This window comes from Zingiber officinale, chromosome 4A (genome assembly GCF_018446385.1).
Source record: "Zingiber officinale cultivar Zhangliang chromosome 4A, Zo_v1.1, whole genome shotgun sequence".
In the NCBI taxonomy this organism is placed as follows: Eukaryota; Viridiplantae; Streptophyta; class Magnoliopsida; order Zingiberales; family Zingiberaceae; genus Zingiber; species Zingiber officinale.
In genome coordinates, this window is record NC_055992.1 from 23522511 (window position 1) to 23544054 (window position 21544).

Genomic DNA, 21544 nt, shown 5'->3' on the forward strand with positions numbered 1-21544 from the left:
AAAAAATTAAAATCTTTCTTTCACATTATAGATAACTACAAATAAGGAAAGATATTTAATCTCTCTTTTAATCCTTTGTAGAAAATCTATAAAAGAAAAAAATTTAAAATTTAAAATTCTCTTTTAAAACCATGTGGATGAAAACATAAAAGGAAAGATTTTATCAAAATTTTATTTTTAATAAAAACCCTCTTCCCTTTTCATACTTGGTCGACCCCTTGCTTGGGCACCAAGCAAGGCTTGGTCGGCCCTAGCCTTAGCTCCAAGCTTGGCTTGGTCGGCCCCTTGCTTGGGCTCCAAGCAAGGATAGGGGTCGGCCCCTAGCATGGGCTAAGAGGCTAGGCTTTGGGTGGATATAAGGCTATATATAAGAGGCTACAATAGGGACCGAGAGGAGGAAATGGCTATGGTCTCCCGATAAACTTGAGCTTCCTGTGTTCGCCCTGAACATCCAACTCAAGTTCATCAATAATAACGCATACCACTAAAGAACTATTATTGAACTACCGCACCAATCCCAAATTACATTTTTGGGCTCCTTCTTATCATGAGTGTTTTAGTCTCCTTGTGTTTAAGATATAGAATGTCCACTAATTAAATGAGTTACTGACAACTCACTTAATTAATATCTAGCTCCAAGAGTAGTACCACTCAACCTTATCGTCATGTCAGACTAAGTCCACCTGCAGAGTTTACATGACAATCCTTATGAGCTCCTCAAGGGGACATCATCAACCTAGATTACTAGGACACAGTTTCATTCTATAATCAACAACACATCATATAGATAATATCATTTCTCAACTTATCGGGTCTATTAATTTATCGAACTAAATCACAACCTTTGATAAATTAAAGAAATAAATATTAAGTATATGTGCTTGTTATTATATCATGATTAAGAGCACACACTTTTATAATAATAGAGGTATTGTTCTTTTATATAGTCAGTATAAAAAGAAACTAGCTCAAATGGTCCTACTCAATATACTTAGAGTGTACTAGTGTAATTTTATAGTCAAGATAAACTAATACTAAATTACACTACGACTATTCTAATGATTTGTTCCTTTCCATCTTAGTCGTGAGCTACTGTTTATAATTTATAAAGAACTGATAACATGATCTTCTGTGTGTGACACCACACACCATGTTATCTCCAATATAAATTAATTGAACAACTACACTTAGCATATAAATGTAGACATTTGACCAACGTGATTCTTTATTTCAAAATAAATATTTACAAAAAGTAGGCTTTTAGTATATACTCTAACACTTTGTTACACCAGTTCTCTCGTGGGACCCTCCAACACCGATGCCGCAACCTGCCACTAACCGTAACCTCTTCACCGCTGTCATCATCGCCGCCATCATCACCTCTTGTTGTTGGGTCGTCCACCCCGCCTGGTGGCAACCGACCCTCTAGCCCACCGACTCTTTCTCCCCCTCTCGCTTATCTAAACCAACATCCCATGCAAACTCACTCCAAAAATGCCATCTACAAACTCGATCTAAAGTATCTTTTTCATACTAGTCTTCCACAACCTTGTGAACCCTCCTCTGTCATGCAGGCGCTCAAAGATCCGAATTGGATACAGGTCATGCATGAAGAGTATGATGCTCTTCTCCGTAATTAGATTTGGACTCTTGTCCCACCTTTTCCAGACCAAAATCTTGTGGGTCATAAGTGGGTATTTCACATTAAGTGTAATTCTGATTGTAACGACTCGACCCCTTGGACCCTTGAGTGGCCCAACTGGTGGTCCCTTGGGCGGCCCAACTGGCGGCCCATTTGGCGACCCCTTGTGTCGTCGACTGACGACCCTCGACCGTGCCGTTACTCACAAGGACTTCCCACCCCTGGCCAGTGGATTTTTGCCTTCCCCAGGATTCGAACTCCAGACCTCCAGGCTAAGTACTAGAATTTATGAATCCTGGTACCCAAGTGAGCGCCGCTCACTTGGCAACCAGGACCATCAGGGGCCGCCAGTTGGGCCGCTAGTGTGGCCGCCCAAGGGGCCGAGGGGTCGTGACGTTACAATAAAATGGTGCCTTTTTATTTGGCGGCCCCTTGGCGGTCCCTTGGGTGGCCCAACTGGTGGCCCAAATTTGGCGACCCCTTATGTCGTCGACCGACGACCCTCGGCCGTGTCGTTACTCACTAGGTCTTCCCACCCCTGGCCAGTGGATTTTTTCCTTCCCCGGGATTCGAACTCTACACCTCCAGGCTAAGTACTAGAGTTTATGAATCCTGGTAGCCAAGTGAGTGCTCACTTGGCTACCAGGATTCATAAACTCTAGTACTTAGCCTGGAGGTGTAGAGTTCAAATCCTGGAGAATGCAAAAATCCACTGGCCAAGAGTGGGAAGACCTAGTGAGTAACAGCACGGTCGAGCGTCGTTGGTCGACGACATAAGGGGTCGCCAAATTTGGGCCACCAGTTGGGCCGCCCAAGGGGCCACCAGTTGGGCCGCCCAAGGGGCCACCAAATGGGCCGCCAGTGTGGCCGCCCAAGGGGCCGAGGGGTCGGGGTCATTACACTGATGGCTCAATTGATCGGTATAAGGCTCGCCTTGTTGGTAAAGGTTTCCATGGTATTGACTTTCATGATACATTCAGCCCTGTTATTAATCCAGTAACAATGTGTATTGTTCTTAGTCTGGCTGTGAATCGGATCATGGTGTCTTCGTCAACTTGATGTAAACAATGCGTTTCTTAATGGTCATCTTGCAGAGGAGGTTTATATAGTGCAACCTTTGGGCGTGCATAGTGTTGAGTTTCCGGATCATGTGTTCCATTTGCATAAGGCGCTTTATGGCCTGAAGCAGGCTCCGCGCGCATGGTATTTGGAGCTTCGCACTTTCTTGGTCTCTCTTGGTTTTATCGCATCCCAAGCTGACACCTCCTTATTTGTTTATTCTCGGGATGATACTGTTATCTATTTCCTTGTATATGTTGATGATCTAATCATTACAGGGAGTGATGTTTCTTCTGTTGACATCATAGTATGTAAACTTCATGTAAAATTTACGATTAAGGATCTTGGGGCTCTTTCCCTCTTCTGTGGTATTGAAGTTCTCCCAATCTTAAATAGTCTTCTCTTGTCTCAGCAAAAGTATGTCACTAATCTTCTCTCCAAACACAGCATACTTGACTCCAAGCCGATCTCCACTCCTATTGCTGATGGCTCTCGTCTTACTTTGCATGATGGGTCTTCATCTTTTGATGCGACTAAGTTTCGACAAGTGGTTGGAGGCTTACAACATCTCCGTATAACTCATCCTAATATTTCCTTTGCGGTCAACAAGCTTTCACAATTTATGCATGCTCCTTCAAAGAAGCATTGGGGTGTTATGAAGCGTCTACTTCAATATCTCAATGGTACTAGGGATCTTAGCATTTGTCTTCTTGCGGATACACATTTTACTCTTCATAGTTTCTCTGATGCAAACTGGGCAGGAGATCAAGATGATCGGTGTTTTACAGGTGCATTTATTATTTTTCTAAGTGATAATTCGATTTCCTGAAAATCTACCAAACAGTGCACGGTTGCACGCTCTTCAACTAAGATTGAATATCGTGTCATTGTCTCTGCAGCAACTGAGATCCAATGAATTAAGTCACTTTTGTTAGATATGCTTCTTCCGGTTACCACGCTTGCTGTGCTTTTTACCGATAATTTGGGTGTCATGTATCTTTCAGCTAATTATGTTTTTACTCTTGGATGAAGCATCTGGCTATTGATTATCACTTTGTTCGTGATCTGGTGTAGGCCTCCGAACTACAAGTTACTCATATTCTTGCTGAGGATGTATTAGGAAATAATTATTATAAGTAAATAGTTATTTGTTTCCTAGTTATTAGGGAATAATTATTATTAGAAAATAGTTATTTATTTCATAATTATTAGAGAATAATTATTATTAAGAAATACTTATTATTTTTTTAATTTATGTATTTTCTTATTTTCACTTGTAATGATATTTATATATACTATATGTTATCATTAATAATTGTATGAATTCTATCGTCAATATATTCCACCATATAAAGATTAAATCTATCATTATTGATGACAATGGATTGGCCTAAACCTTAATTAATTGTTACTTGAATGAAAATATTTTATTTATCGAATTCTCACGTATATGGTCAATCGACTCCTGAGTTATTGAATTTTTTTCACCTTTTTGTTGATTTTATTTGGGTTAATGAAAATTGAAAAATGTTAAACGCCAAAGTAAAATTTGAGGGAGAAATAAAATTTGAGAAATTTAAAAATAGTATGATGTAAGAATTTGCACAGAGAATTGATGACTAAATGATTTTTTTTAAAAAAAAATAGAACATAGAAAATAAAATAAAAGGGATAAGTTGAGAAATTAAAAAAATATATATTGTAAAATTTTATCTCAATAATTAAAAAGTTGGTATTAGGACGAGGAGTTGCCATAATAGATTTCGAGTTCTAATGGTGGGGTTTATTTTGTGTTAAGCCCTTTCATCTAGGAGCTTGCGGTTGATCTAATGATCTTCATGATTTACACATTTTCAATGTGTTTGGCACAGTTTTGGAGTATCCCTATGGGGATATTCAGTTGCATAGAGGGTGTTAGATATGTTATAATAGGAATGGATCAATTTTCGATAGGTGCATATCCTTAGGGAAAAAAAATCTCTCCCACTCTCTAGTCATTTAGCGGTCGACTATAAGTTAATTTCGTGATTTACCTTCCTTCACATAATCTAGGAACGAACTGTGAAAGATATCTGAAATGAACATAATCATCGTTTATTACAATTAGAACAATTTTAAAAGAGCCCTAGGTGAGATTTATCACCTTTTATCACAACTTAGGATTTTGTTTTTTTTAAAAAATGATTTTAAATCGCATGATAAAGAAAATTATACATTATATCATATAATTTTGTAGCTAAATAAAAATGACAGATGATATCATATAATTTTGTAGCTAAATAAAATTATATCATATAATTTTGTAGCTAAATAATTTGTAGCTAAATAAAAATGTATGTTTGATATCACAGGACTTTGACGCGAGACGAGTATCTCGATGTCGGATTTGGACATTCCTATTGGAGGCGGGTACTTTTGACTTATGTCATTTGATATACATAGTAGTGAATATAACAAGTTGCATTAATTATGTTCTTATTTGTTCCGGTTAATCACTACCCGATAATTGTTACATGATTGATTGATTGTTTGTTTTGCATCTCATGTATTCCTTACTTGTTGATACATGCTTATAGGGGTAGTGATATACCATGTTTCACCATGTTCAGGACCTAGGTTTTATACCTTCTGTGTACCTTTGATTTGATTTGATTCGTTGACCTATGATGCACTTTCATATATATATGGATTAGGTCAGGATATTTTGTGGTTAGTGCCATGCACCATTTGCATGATTGCATGTTGTGCGATAGTCCGCTCCATTATTGTTGAGCACATCACCAGTTATATGGATCTGCACACACCACCACTCATGGGTTAGTGGTCGATTCAGGCAGAGTGTGTTGCAGCAGGGACTCTGTTAGGCACCGTTGGTCCGCTCATGGGTAGTGTGACACAACGTGTTATCCGGCAGGGATTCCTCCCTGTCATTGTGTACCGGGAGATGAGAGCATTGCGCTCCCCCATTTATGATTTGGGGTAGGAGGATAGGTGTACTCCGACAGCATCCCGTCCACTCGGTCACTCATCAGGAGTAGTGACGACAGAGTGAACGGTTGTCACAGCCCTACCCACTCGGCCTCACTATTGTGTGAGATGATCGACTGACGTCAGGGGTGACCAGGACGCATCATTGGCATCATATGCATGATGCATTTATTGCTTGTGTTTGTGTTTGCTGCATTTATATGCTGCATATTGTTTGGATACCTATGTTTAACATGCATACAGGATTTCCATATCACTCGGACTGTTTGTCCTTATACCCATGTCCTGGTTAGTACAGTATTCTCCTGTTTACTTCAGTTTGCATTTACCTTTATTACATCAGGAGATTGTACGCATGATTAGTGCTAGGTGTTATTTCCTTACTTTGTATATCAGTTGTAGCTGCTGAGTGTTGGACTCACCCCGCCTCCACTGTTGTTATTTTTTTCAGGTTGATGCTGTCAGGAGAGAGTTCTAGTTGCTAGTCCCCTGCAGACCACGAGGACTTATTGATCTTTTGGTTTTCTTCTTTATTAGACTATGTTTTGAACTTGTTATGTTTTGGATTGTTTAACTTACGGATCTTGTATGGATTCTTATCGTTGATGTGTCACCTGTGTCTTTTTTTAACTTATAAACATGTCATCAACTTAGCTACTGGAATCCTAGCTCGTGCTACGGCAATGTCAGTGAGGTGTGTCGGGACGGCTACAGGAACTGGCGGAACCACTGGAACTGGTGCTACAAGTGGTACCGCGGAATAAACCGGAGGAGGTGCTCCAGGTGCTGCTGAATAAACTGGAGCATAAGCCGTCGGTGGTACTGCCGGGTGAACAAAAGTGGCTGCGACTGGAGGTACAGTAGGTAGTGATACCGGAGGTGGAGCAGCTGCTGCTACTGTAGGCACTGGGGGCACAGATGCCACTGATGTCGGGTACACTGTAGGTCCAAGTGGCGGTGGTGCCGAATACGCCGTAGGCTGCGCTAGAGCAGACATTGGAAAGGCCAATGGTACCCCTGATGGCACCGGAACTATAGTAGGGATAGGTACACTCGGCATAACCGAGGTAGGTACCTCTATAGGAGTCGTCGAGGTCTGAGATCCCGACGCGCCCGCAATATGCTGAGTCTGTCCCTGACTGATAGGCTCATCAACAGTAGGCATCTCTGGCATATCCAGAGATCCCGTGGTCCTCGCACGTGGTCGTCCAGCACCACGTCTCGCCGCAATACGCGTAGATCTCCTCATATCTGTTAAGTTATATTACAGATATTACTACCAATATAACAATCATAAAATAAACATCATACTTAATTACCGTCTGGAGATGTTCCGTCGCTGTCCAGTCCCCAACTTGACCTCAAAATTTCGAACGAGAAAATCGCCAGAAATCCATATAAATCCGAAACGGAAATCCGAAACATAACCATAACGAAAATCCGAAAATGCCCAGTTTGACTCGCAAACTTGGCTCTGATACCAAATAAATTGTCACGCCCCGGAGGAGTCCCTGTCCGAAGAAATTTCGGCAGCATCTCCCCTGTACGGCGGACAATCTGAAACTTTCTACATATCCACATACCTCAGCCACATGCGGCTGGAATAATAGCAGAAATAAAATACAATACACAGACATTCCACGCAGTTTACATAACCAGTAAACGGAAGAATAATACTCTGACTCGAAATCAACCCTACTCCACTACACTCGTAAAGCTCAAATCCGACAAACTCACCTCTTCTGCCGTCCAGGCAGACATGGAGTAAAACATATCCAAACCACAACAAAGTCCATCAACGATAAGAATCCATACAAGATCCGTAAGTAAAACAATCCAAAACATAACAAGTTCAAAACATAGTCTAATAAAGAAGAAAACCAAAAGATCAATAAGTCCTCGTGGTCTGCAGGGGACTAGCAATAAAATAAAAGGGATAAGTTGAGAAATTAAAAAATATATATATTGTAAAATTTTATCACAATAATTAAAAAGTTGGTATTAGGACGAGGAGTTGTCATAATAGATTTCGAGTTATAATGGTGGGGTTTATTTTGTGTTAAGCCCTCTCATCTAGTAGCTTGCTCGGCTGACTTAATGATCTTTGTGATTTACTCTTTTTCAATGTGTTTGGCACGGTTTTAGAGCATCCCTACAGGGATACTCAGTTGGCTAGAGGGTGTTAGATATGCTATAATGGAAATGGATCAATTTTCAGTAGGTGCATATCCTCAGGAAAAAATTTCTCCCACTCTCTAGTCACTTGGCAGTCGGCTATAAGTTGACTCCGTAATTTACCTTCCTTCACATAATCTGGGAACAAACTGTGAGAGATATCTGGAATAAATGTAATCATCTTTTACTATAATTAGAATGATTTTAAAAAAGCCCGGGTGAGATTTATCACCTTTTATCACAACTTAGGATTTTGTTTTTTTTTAAATGGTTTTAAATCGCATGATAAAGAAAATTATATATTATATCATATAATTTTGTATATGATTCTTAATTTTATATCACCGATTAATTTTGTTTTTTCAAAAAATTGGCACCCAAATATACTAACATTATTATTTTTTGTTTTTCTTCAGTCATTTTTCTTTGATTTATATACACTTTTATCACAGATCATAAATTATAAATTATAGATTATAAATTATAATTTTTGTTAATTACAAAACCAACTAAACTGAATTTACCTTGGATTTCTTGTATAAATTAATTATCTATTTCTGAGCTAACTATTCGTATAAGTCTTATCAAGTCTCCTCGGAGACATGCGATAAAATTAGCATGACCACTGTGCAAAGATGACACGCATAAATCTAGAAATTATATATCTATATATATAATTTATTTCTGTTTTATTTTATAAAATTCATTCCCAATTATATATAAACTGTTCCGAGATTTGCTCCGAAATTATTTCCTTTGAAAAACAATAATCTATGATTTCTATTTATACCTACAAGTAACGTTGTGTGATCTCCTGATAAACCATTGAGTCAAGAGAAGAGATTGACAGGAGACCTTCGAGGTTATTAATTTTAATTCTTGTTACGTTGTTCGATGGGGATTACCATGATGAAATCAGCGAGTTTCTTTACTCCTACCTGTTTTCTCCCCCTTCAAATGAAAAAGAAACAACCACCAGGTAATTAAGAATATGCATGCCCTAGCTATCTCAAATTGTGGGACTAATTTGTGTTCCGGTGATGAAGAACACTAATAATTTAACCTCTGCCTCTTTTAACAGATATTGGAACTGGAAGATCACAGCATGAGAGGGATGGAGTGGATATCGATATGATCGCTTGCATTAATGGAGAGTTGGCAGAAGAACTGGTTTGTTAATTATTCTTTCATATGTGAGCACTAATTAATAGTTATAATTAGATTAGATGATTTTAACCAATGAATCAAACTAATACTAGTTAGCTACTACTGCAGCATCACATCGCCCTTACGGATGTCCCTACGGATGTCACTACGGATGGGGAAATTTCAGACAACGATAGCTGTGATGCCGACGATCAACTTCCAGTCCTTGAATACGCAGAAGAGTTATTCGAATTCTACCTGAAGATTGAGGTGAGCGTTTGCTTGTTTCATTTAATCATATGAATATAAATGGTTCTTGCGTTTAATTACTTATTATGTTTCACCATTCAGGTCAAAAGCTGTGTAGACATTAATTACATGTCTTACCAACATCACATCGATGAAGACATGAGAGCTTCGGTCATTAACTCCCTGATAAAGGTAAATATATATATTAAAGTTGTCCCCTCGAATAGGTCTAATGATTAACGCATAAGGTATTATCATAATGAGATCTGGGGTTCGAATCTCGGCAAAGTCGAGATAAATACCTCCCTTATGTGTTAGTCACTATTCCAAAGGCTAATAGTTACCCATGATTTACCTCCTCCATATTGATCCTGGGATGAATTGACGGAAGCGTTGAGGACGAACGTATTTGTATTTTGTCACAATATATACATCAAAGTTTAATTGCTCTAGAATATATATAGATTGTAAATCACGCTTCATTTACAGGTCCATTACAGCTTTGAGGACTTGGGAGATGAGACACTTTATTTGGCAGTTAACATTCTTGATAGATTTTTGGAAAAAAGGGCAATTCGACGAGACAGGTTTCAGCTTTTGGGAATTGCAGCCCTTCTCGTTGCTTGGAAATATGAGGAAGATATCGTAGGTCCTGATGTGAACGACTTACTTGACTTATCTGGCCAAGCTTATACCCGTGATGACATCTTTAAAATGGTATTAAATATAGTTATATTTACCTACAAAATTTCGGTTTATATTGTTGGTGTAGTAGTTATATATTTTTTATATTTCTAACAAAGTTATTAGTTGTTATACATGAGCAATTTTTGTTTTTTATCATTCACTTTGTTATTTAATGTTTTAACACAATCTATTCTTTTTTTAAGGAAAAATTGATATTGGAAACGTTGGAATATGAACTTACCGTGCCAACTCCTTGTGTTTACGTGAAAAGATTTCTCGAGGCAGCTGAGTCTGATAAAATGCCAAGGGTACGCAATTGACACTTGATTAAAACAATGTTAATTTACTATCATATAGATATATTGGTGAATAACTTGTTTTTGTTTATTGCCCAAATGAACTTGAGCAGATGGAGGTGCTTTCCTATTTCATCCTAGAGCTTTCTCTACTTGAGTACGAAATGCTCAAGTTCAAACCTTCCATGCTTGCTGCCGCTGCAATATACACTGCACAATGTACTCTTCGAGGGATCAAGTATTGGACTAAATCCTGTGAGATGCACACTAAATATTCAGAATACCAACTCTTGTGAGTACTAATTGAAATACTAATTACATCAAAAGTTATTGTTTCACTACATGTTTAAGAACTAACAAGTTCGATCGTTTGGTTTCTTTTCTAGGGAGTGCTCTAGATTGATGGCCAAATCACACCAAAAAGTCATTACTGCAAAGAAGACGATTATCTACTATTAATATTGTGCTGAGCATGATTGGATTTCTGTCTCTCATCCAGCTTGCTGCTTGTTGGCTGACACTTATGAGACATAACTTAGTCATAATACTTATTGGAGTTTACTGATAGTACTTTGATTGCAGTTGGGTATGTTTCCCTTTAATTAACTATTAATTTGATTCTATCAGTAAATTCCAATAAAAAAAAATGGTTAGCCTAGCTTTTTCTTTGGAATATCTATGAATTGCATAATATATTATTTGTTTTATATTAATTCACTAAAAAAACCCACAAATAAATAGCGATGGATTTAGAGATGGAAAATAAATTCTATTGCTAATACCGTTGCTATTGAGGCGACGGGATGCCACGCCCCAAGTAATTCCTGTCAGAAGAAATTTCGATAACATCTCCCCTATATGGATGACAATATGAAACTTTACTACAAAACCCTCAGGACCACATATGCCTCGGACAACACGGCCGGAACAATAATAATAAACATAACTAAACAACCACGCAATCTATATATATTTCAGCCTCTGGCGGACACAACCACGCAGTTTATATTTAAAAACCACCAACTCTACTACAATGACGGAAACCTTATAACCACGACAAAGAAACCAACACAGCGGAAAAAGAAGTGTAATAGACCAAAAACTCAATAAAACTCCTCGAGTACAAACATACAAATCACACACATATATATGAAATGTAACAAGGAACCAAAAGACTAAAGAGTAGAAAACCGACGCGACGCGAAGTGGGAACTAGCGACTGGAACCTCCTGACAGCATCAACCTGAAATGGTAATATCAACGGGGTGAGTCAAATCCTCAGCGGATATCAAGTTGACATGCATAACAAGTAATAACTAATAGTAATAAATATGTGTACAATCTCCTAAAATAATGAACAATGCAAGACTGGAAGTAAAGGGAGAAGTTGTACTTACCAGGACCTCCTATCAAGATAGGTCGTCAGACCGAAAATAACATGTCTTTGTATGCATGTCAACCATATGCATTCATCCAATATGCAGCAATAAAGTGCAACAACCACAAGCAATAAATGCAATCATGCATATGATACAAATGACATGGTCACCCCTGACGCCAGTCAGTCATCTCATATACGATGGTGAGACCGAGTGGGTAGGGCTATGACAACTGTGCACTCTGTCGGCACTGCTCCTAATGAGTGACCGAATGGATAGGATGTTGTCAGAGTATATCTATCCTCCTACCCCAAATCATAAGTGGGGAGCTCAATGCTCTCATCTCCCTAAGCTAGTCCAGAGGAAGGATCCCTGAGTGCTACCATACTGCGTCACGCTATTCATGAGTGGACCAGCGGAGCACTGACAGAGCAAACTGCCACACACCCTGCCTGATATACCACTAACCCATGAGTGGTTGTGTGTGCAGATCCATGTAACTGGCGATGATCTCAACAATAATGGGACTACCAATCGCACAACATGCAATCATACAAGATGGTGCATGACATTGAGCATGCAAATCCTGACCATATCTACCTCCATAAAACATGTACCAAAATTAAATGGATCAAATAAATAGATCTAGGTACACGGATCAGATATGGTAAATGTCTAGTCTGGTGTATCACAAGACATGGTATGTCACTACCTCTATGAGCATAAATAATCATGGCAATAGTAAATCATAAATGAAGAACAGATGAAAGCATGCAACAGGTATCATGTAGTGACATACCAAACAATGATAAACATAATTATTACTAAAGGCTATAACCTACTACGCATATCAACATGACATATCAAAAGAGATAAGTCAAGGTACCCGCCGCAAAAATAGAAGATCGTATCCGAAATAGATCTCACGTCGAGACGTTGTCTCGAATCAAAGTCCTATAATATCAAACATATAATTTTAGCTAATCCCTCTTGTTTACATCATAAATCAGATCTAACCCGAACTTAGATTAGATCTAAACATTTTAACCTAAATTAACTATAACTTAACGGTTAACTAGGGTTAGTTTCCTTAACCCTAATTATTCCATCATTCGGATTAAACCTAATGAACAAGATGAATAACATCTAACCATGTAATCCTTTTCATACTAACATCAATGTATTTACCTCAATCCAAAAACTCACCCAAATTCTAGATTCTCCACTGTTGACTTGAGGTTAGTGTGACCAAAAATTGGATAAAGCCACTGACCTACAAGTCGAAATCAATATACATACTTCTGAGAATTTAAACCCTAACCTTTAATCCATAACCTTTATGCTAATGACTTACCCCAAATAAGAGGCACCCTTGCTAACTCGAAGAAGGTGCTGCTAGAGGTTACAACCGAAGTGAAGTTAGGTGTAGCTTCTGCCCTTATACCAAATACCATAAATCAATACTTGCTGGACAAAATTCAATAGGATTCTAGTTCTGTAGATTGGATCGTAACCTCCTATGGGCGGAGAAAAACCTAGTGGCTACGCTTCAAATCTAGTGAAAGGAGTGGATAGATCGGAGTGCGTCGAACGGAGAGAATGGAAGACTCGGTGGCTCTGGTGATGGTCGGCGCATGCCTCATAGCGGCGGCAGAAGACAGATCTAGGGCACAGGTGAGGTCGATTGTCGGCGCTAGGGCAGAGGGAAAGAGAGTGGCTACCGACGGTGTCAGGTGGGTGTGTCCGCAGTGGACAGTAGTGACACAACCTCGGCTGAGAAGAAGAAATCAGTGTCGGGAACTAGGGCACGGCATGGAGGCGGCCAGCATTGTTTCGTGCGGCGGCGGTGCGCTGTAGAGGAAGAGGACAACACCTAGGGCATCGGTTGTGGCCTTCAGCGTTCGGCGGAGAGGGCGTCGGCACGAGGAGAACTAGGGCACACGGACTAGTGAAGAAAGGGGAAAAGGCTCGGCAGTGTCGCAGGAGCAAAGGTGAAGAGGAAGAGGAAGGATCGGGAGGCGGCTCGGGGCTTCCTTGGCCGAAGGGTCTTGTATGCGGGGAGAAGGCGAGGCGTCGACGGATTTGGGGAGAGATGAAAAGGAGAAGAAGACGGCGCGAGAGAAGGGAAGAAGAGGAAGAAACGGGGATGGCGTCGGGTGAGAAACGGAGGAAAAGAAAAAGAAAAAAAAAGAGAAGAAAAATAAAACTTTTCCTCGTTCAATAGGGTAGTCTAAATAGACTTTCCCGTGATCCAATATTTATCCCCGTAACCTACATCATACAACTTCCGAAAAAATTCCAGAAAGTTTTTAAACATTCCGGAAAATTCCGTTAAGGCTATTCCTCTATTTAACCATATTATTTAATTAATTTTTTTGTTGTCGTATTTTACACAGGAAGCCCTAATTAGCTAGGGAATTTGTTATCCATCGCTAGTTAGTGACGGGAAATAAATTCCATCGCTAATGCCATCGTTTGAGATGACGGAAAACCATAAACCCTAAATTTCGTCCTCATTTTACAACGGTATTTAAATTCTGTCGCAAAATTAGTGATTTTAGGTTTTCTCGACCATTGTTTTCCCTTTTTTTCTCCCGTACTCTCCTCTTCTCTCACTCTGATCACCGACTGACAGCTCTCTGACACACGCGGTCTTCTCCGGCATGCAGGTAAGCTATATCATTCCCTCTCCTCTCTCTCCGAGTGCATGCCTCGCCCAAGCGACCTTGAGGCGGCCACAGTTGGTGTAATTGACGTTGCCGTGGGTGGCCAGCCACAGTCGTGCTTAACCAGCCGACAACAAGCTTGGCTACGAGATTAGCTGACTGCAAGATCAAATCGACGTCGAGCTTAGCCAGCCACGAGATCAGTTGGGTGTGAGCTCAACCAGGGGCAATCTTGTCCTGTCACAAGCTCGACCATGAGATCAGTCATGCCTGTAAGCTTGGTTAGACGTAGCCTCAATTAGCCCTGGCTACAAACTTAGCTACGGTCTTAACTAATTCAAGCCGCAATTTTGGCTGGTCGTTATTGTATCTCATTTTGTATTTAAGGTATTAATTCATGTGATTAAAAATATCTAAATTATGTTTTTTTATCATCAGGTATATATATTGTTGCATTTTCTGATCTACACGATTTTAAGGTATATTGCACTTTTTTAAAATTCAAACTTAATGTTTGGTTTAAATTTAAGTACTATTGATAGTATTAAGTACTTTAAGTTTTTAAAATTAGGTTTAAACTATATGTATGTTTAGTTTTATACATTTATTAATATTGCAATTACTTGTTCTGATTCTACATATTGATTATTTTAAACTAAAATTAAATTCATTAGTGGAATATTTACATTATGTAGAATATTTCAACTAAAAAAATAAGGTTCTTTTTCCCTTGTATACCTAAGAACTAAAATGTCACAATGTTTTTATTATTCATGTTTAGTTTACACATTTATTAATGATGAAACTTTTATTCTCATTATGATACAATATATATGAATAAAATATGGATGTACAATAGGTTAGAAAATGATTTTATTCTCAGAATATTTTGCTGGAGTTAAAGATTTTGTGAAATTCGCTAAGTCTCATCCAAAATATATAAATGACGTAGAATTAAAGTGTTCATGTAATCATTACAAATATAGAAATACAGCTTTACGTGATAAAGATATCGTGAAAGTACATCTATGTAGAAATAGTTTTGTTCCAAATTATTACAATTGATATTGTCATGGAGAACCTTATGTATTTGATCCAATTGGACCTTCCGTTGCTTCGTCATCCTGCCCGATTGCTCTAGAAGAATCATCAAAGCATGTGAATACAATGCAATCAATGGTTTACGATACAATGAATGCAGTTGATCATTCATACTAGACATATAAAATACAGACATCAGAATTTCAAAAACTATATGAAATGTTAAAGGTTAGTGGAAGAGAAGTGTGGAAAAATATTCCTTCTAGGCATTCTCAACTATTAACTACTACAAGATTATTGAATATGAAGGCAGAATATCATTCCTCTAAACGATGTTATAATGACATGTGTCAATTGATATCTGAGTTGCTCCTTGCTTATCACCTAATAATTGATAGATTATACAGTACAAAGAAATTAGTGAGGGGTTTAGGTCTACATGTAGAAAAGATTGATTATTGTATCTTTAACTGCATGATATTTTGGAATGAAGATAGTAAACTGATGGAATGCAAGATGTGTGATCACTTTCATTATAAGTAGCATAGTCGCATGCCTAGAAAGAAGAAGAAAAATATTTCATTAAAAGTTATGTATTACTTCTCGTTAATTGCTAGATTTCAACGCTTGTATGCATCTTCTTCAACAACAAGCCACATAAGGTGGTATCATAAGTATGTAGATGAAGGAGATATAATGTGTCATCCTTATAACTCCCCTACATGGAAAACATCTTGACACAATATTTCTCTCCTTTGCAATAGAACCACGTTATGTGAGACTTGGACTTTCTGCATATGGATTTCAGTCATTTGGGAGCTATGGACATTAATATCCATCTTGACTAGTTATATTAACACTATATAACTTACCATCATGGATGTGCATGAAAGACGAATTTATCTTCCTTACTATGTTTATTCCATACCCTCAAAATCTAAAAGAGCAAATAGATATTTTTTATAACTTTTAATTGTAGAGTTGAATCATTTATAGAATGTAGAGTCGAAGACTTATGAGATTGTAAGTAAAACAAATTTTACAATGTATGCTACTTTGTTATGGATGATTAGTGATTTTTTAATGTACTTAATGTTATTAGGATGAAGCACAACTGACAAGTTAGCATGTATATATTGTATGAGTGAGTCTGATGCATTTTCATTACTTTGCAGTGGGAAGATATCCTAGTTTGATAATCATTATAATTTTTTACCAGTTGATCACTCATTCAGGCAAAATAAGAAAATTTTCAAAAATAATGAAATGGTCAAAAAGCTACCCCCAGCAATAATGTCAGGTGAAGAAGTTCTTTAGGAAATTGACAACTTTGAATTTCTACAAATATATCAGGATGGTTATAATAAAATAAAGAAGTGCATTGTTAGAGTGTGCAAATATGGTTAGAGAAAAAAAAGTATATTTTTGGAGCTGTGGAAGTATCTGCTAATTCGGTATCATTTAGATGTAATGCATGCTGAGAAATTTTTTTTGATAATATCTTCAATACATTGATGAATATTCATGGAAAAACTAAAGACACAGCAAAATTATATAAGGAATTAAAATAATTAGTTAATAGACCTGAGTTGTATCAAAATGAAATAATTGGTCAATATCCGAAGACTTGTTATATATTAGACAAAGAAGAAAAGCAAGCATTATGTATTTAGTTGAAAGAAATCAAATTTTTTGTTGGGTATGTCTCGAATATGACCCAATGTGTAGATATGAATAGATTAAAAATGTTTGGAATGAAGAATGATGATTGTCACTTATTCATACAAAGACTAATTATAATAGCTTTCCATGACCTACTTCCTAATAATGTTTGGCAAGTACTTACAAAATTGAGTATGTTTTTCATAGATATGACTTTAAGGGTTGTTATGATATCTGATATGCTTCAGCTTGAAACAAACAATCCTTTGATACTCTGTAAACAAAATTACCTTCTTTAACATCTTGTACAAATAATAACTATACCTACAAAATCCATCAATATGTGCAAGTGAGGTGGATATAAAATTAGAGACAAAATTTATACTATGGTTTCAAATATATGTAAGTTAGAGATTAAATCTTATTTTCATGCAATTATAATATATAAACATCTAATCTTAACTCAACACTATTTTTATAGGTGAACTATCATAGAATATTAAATGTACAAAATGAAAGGATAAAAATTCTTGCATCAAGACCTCTCCGTAACATAACATCCTACTCTAGTTACTATGTAAATTACTTCAAATTTCATGTGGCCCAACGCGATTCACAAAAGCTTACCTATAATTATGGTGTTTGCGTAAAAGGAACTACCAACAATAATGATCTTGAATTTGATTATTATGATAGACTTGAGAAAATCATTGAGATTGAGTATCCTGCTTTATCCATAAAAAAGTGTGTATTGTTTAGATATTCATGATATGATCTGACTCCAAGAATAAGTACTAGAATATATCCAAACTACAAGTTAATTGAGGTTAATAAAAATAAAATTCAATAAGTTGATCCTTTCATTTTTGCAGTATAATCTAGTCAAGTATTCTATATTGAATACCCAACGAAGAGAAGAAAACCTAGTGAGTGGCTAGCAGTTTGTCAAATGAAAGCTTGGTTGACCATAGAAATGTCAACCACTATCACTATCCAAAACCATGATGTACGTCAAAGTGAAGAAGTTGAGACCACTTAGTTGTTTCGAAAATTCAATCTACATAACAATTACTTATAGATATTAATGTCACTTACTAGAAAATAGATGATAAAGAGATGTCCGGTGGTGAGGAGTTTAATGTACCAATGTAGTCTAGTGATGAGAACTTGTAACATGTTAATATAATTCCTTCATATTGACATGATGTTTAAAAACTTATCATGTAACATTGTATTCATTTGCCTATCTTAACATGTGCATCTCCCTAGTTATAGCATATAGGACATTATCAGTTCAAATGTTATGTGTTGTACTGTGATTTTGCATATATGTGGCCATGTCAAACATTCCATTAGCACAAGGTGGAGTTTGATGTACCAATGGAGTCTAGAACTTATAAAATATTAAATGTAATTGCTGCATATTGACATGATTTTAAAAACTTATCATGGAACATTGTATTCATTTACTTGTCTTATCATGTACATCTCCCAATTTTAGCATATAGGGCATTATCATTTAGAATGTTATGTTTTATACTTTGATTTTGCATATATATAGTCATGTCAGACATTCCAGTAGCACAGGGTGGCCAGACTATCTTGAGGGTTTCTGGTGTTTTAGTAAGTAGTTATGTATTTAGTAGTTCCAATACTTACTACTCTTTTTATTTATCATACATCGCTTAGTAATTTCATGTTTTTTATGCAGCTTCGTCCTAGATGGGCATAAGATTGCTGCGTAGATATCTAAAAAATTCAAAGAACGGATGTGCCCTACTGATACTACATGGAAGCATGTAGATTAAGAATTAAAAATTTTCTATTATGGTGAATTTTTTATAAGTATTTTGAATATAAATGGAACACCTGTGCAGTATAAAATTCTTTTGATACTAATTCTCTCAATATTGTTGTAGAAAAGATATATTTGGGAGGAGGGTTATGAGACCGAATTTAAAGAAACATGGAACATCTACTGCGCTAATGACGCCGAGTAGGATTATGATTATCCTGCAGGTTAATGAGAAGGAGGAATTGAGTTAAGGTAAGAAGAGAACCTGAAGAAAACAAGGAGAAAACTTGTTGATTGCTAAAAAAATGAAACCTTATTTTTAATTGAGTGATGAATTCTCATACAACTAGATAGGTGTTTATATAGGCTCTAGACCCTATAATAAAGAAAGGAAAGAAATCTCAATCTATCGACCTCAATTACAATCTTATAGAATAAGAAAAAAGATCTTTTCATAAAAGAAAATCTCTTGATATAAACAAAAATTAATAAAACAAGATGCGATTTTAGACTAACCATGACTCATAATTACCAAGAATACTAAAAATACCCTAAATATCATAAAAATAAAAATTACTAAAAATAGTAATAAAATCTTTGAAGACTTGGATGAGGGCCTAAATGGTGGAATTTGGGCTTAAAAATTGACGGTTATAGGTATCCTAGGAATAAATGCATATTTTCAAATTTTGCACCTATGGCCATAAACAAAGTTTTATTCTGAGTTCCGAGTAAAAAGTTATGACCGTTTGAAGTTTAAAGGGTCATGTTAGGTTAATCTTACATCAGCTAAACTTTACAAGGACTTATTATACAAGTGGAGGAAGAGGGGAACCAGGCCATCCGAGGTGCTTGATAATATTTGGGAGATTTGGAGAGCCATTTGGGCTCCCGAGAGATGGCAGTCAAATTCAACGATTGCTAGAAGCAATCGCAATGCTGAGCTTGTTGCGCCAAGTATTAGATCCACAAAGCATACTACTGAATCCCGTTCTATTGTCGAGTATGCTATAATTTGGTATCTTTGTTAATTAATGTTTAGGGAAAAATTTATTGCTATTATTGACCTTGTGTTTAATGTACTTGCATTTTTATGTATGCATACTGTCGATTTATAGAGACCTCCAGTTGTTGGGAGGTATTTAACAATATATATAAGAAAAAGGATGGTACATTTGTCGATCTGTGATCCCAAGTAGTTAACAGAAGAATATTAACTTTATCCAATTACACAATTATCATTCAATATATTTATAAACTGTATGTGGATATTAATTATTTATTTATTTTTTCACAAGATGACAAATAGAATTGCACAGATGACTCAGACTGGTACAAAGAGAGAGGAGTTACAAACTTTATCCACCAATGTGATTAATAACATTTATTATGATGTCATTAGTGGAAGGATGAAGACCTCCATCTATGGCCTTGGCTCCCAAGCCAAACTTGTCTTTGATAGTATGAGGGCTCCTCTTGGGATCAAGGTTCGTCCTAGTTCCTCATCATCTAGTGAGGTACAAGCATTGTGACAAGAAAATCAAGAATTGAGGGATCGACTCATGACATTGGAGCAGTTAATGATTGCTTGGGACGCTAGAGCTGAGGAGATGTATCGTCATATATGTGTTGTGGAAGCTCAGTTCACTCCGAAGCAAGAGCCACAATTGCACCATTTTGAGTATCAAGGTACCGAGGATCCTGACGATACCCCTGATGAGTAGCTCATTTTGAGGTTTGTTATCATATAACTTAGTTTTTTTATTTATCACTGTGTTTCAATGAACAATATTATTATTACTTTTTAAATTATATGCATCTCTAATTGTATTATATTTTTTTGTGATGCATTTCAGTCAATGATATTTCTATCACCATTTGCAAATATCCAAAATATAAAATTTATGTTTATCAGTTTATGTATTTTTAAAATAAGTAGTTATCCCTTATGTAGTTTAACTTCAAAAACTATTGTTGTATTCATAACCTATCATATTTTATTTTCTACAAGGTTGAAGATGATTTTGTATTAGATTTTGAGTTCGATGTCTTGTATTGGAGATATAGATTGTTATATTAGACTTCTTCTTTATTGTATTCAGATGTTTGGTTTATATCGTTTTTTATGTTCGGATTGGATAGGATTGAATTTTATTATCATTTGTCAAGTTTTGAATATTGTGTTTGGATTGCATTATTGATTGTATCATTAGATTTGTTTATTATTATTATTTTGAGGGGGGGGGGGGGGGGGGGGTAAATGTATTTTACTCCCAAAAGAACAAAATACAATCATATGATGTCTACAAAGTGCATAACAGATTTATGACTTTGTAAGACACCATTAAACAAATTTCATACATAACATCACACATCAAGACTTCACTAATGTCTACAAAGTTCCAAACATGACTTTGACTTTGTATGACATCCGAGTATATCACAAAACATTACCACACATTACAAAAGAATTACTTGATATCTACAAAGCGCCAAACATGAACTTGAACTTTTTCAAATATCTTCTCAAAGCAAGGAACAACATTCTCAAATCGACTAATGTTGCGCGCATTCCATATGAGATAAATCATTGAAGATAAAGAAAGATGTCTTGCTTTTATTTGTCGGCCTTTACCTTTGTAATGTTGCCGAAATGTATCAAGAAAGGAGGTCATATTGGTGATGTCAAAAGTGATATCTGTTGGTGCAACCTTAGGTCAAGGTTGACCTGGTTGACCCGACTCGAGTTGACGTGACTC

The 21544-nt window shown here is 36.7% G+C and overlaps 1 protein-coding gene and 1 long non-coding RNA gene across 6 annotated transcripts; one reads left to right on the top strand and one right to left on the bottom strand.

Moving 5' to 3' along the window:
• Positions 1 to 8758: 8758 nt before the first annotated feature.
• Positions 8759 to 10538, top strand: LOC121972303 (cyclin-B2-2-like). Its single transcript, XM_042523987.1, has 7 exons — positions 8759 to 8843; positions 8946 to 9034; positions 9140 to 9280; positions 9362 to 9451; positions 9749 to 9976; positions 10150 to 10254; positions 10356 to 10538. Exons 1-7 carry the CDS (start codon positions 8759 to 8761, stop codon positions 10536 to 10538), a joined length of 921 nt encoding a protein of 306 aa, XP_042379921.1.
• A 691-nt stretch (positions 10539 to 11229) lies between these two features.
• LOC121969710 lies at positions 11230 to 13794 on the bottom strand. Of its 5 annotated transcripts, none has more exons than XR_006108618.1 (3): positions 12976 to 13794; positions 12828 to 12894; positions 11230 to 11485 (listed from the first exon to the last, which is right to left on the bottom strand). It is a non-coding gene; the product is annotated as an uncharacterized LOC121969710 (long non-coding RNA). The 5 variants fall into 5 exon arrangements; XR_006108621.1 differs by having other exon boundaries at positions 12810 to 12894; XR_006108617.1 differs by lacking the exon at positions 12828 to 12894.
• Between the last annotated feature and the right edge of the window lie 7750 nt (positions 13795 to 21544).

Excerpts from the sequence above, each read along its gene's own strand:
- LOC121972303 (XM_042523987.1), top strand. The coding sequence starts at position 8,759 with ATGGGGATTACCATGATGAAATCAGCGAGTTTCTTTACTCCTACCTGT. Across the intron at positions 9,035-9,139 it reads GAGAGTTGGCAGAAGAACTG|CATCACATCGCCCTTACGGA; the intron begins GTTTGTTAATTA and ends CTACTACTGCAG. Across the intron at positions 9,977-10,149 it reads GTGATGACATCTTTAAAATG|GAAAAATTGATATTGGAAAC; the intron begins GTATTAAATATA and ends TCTTTTTTTAAG.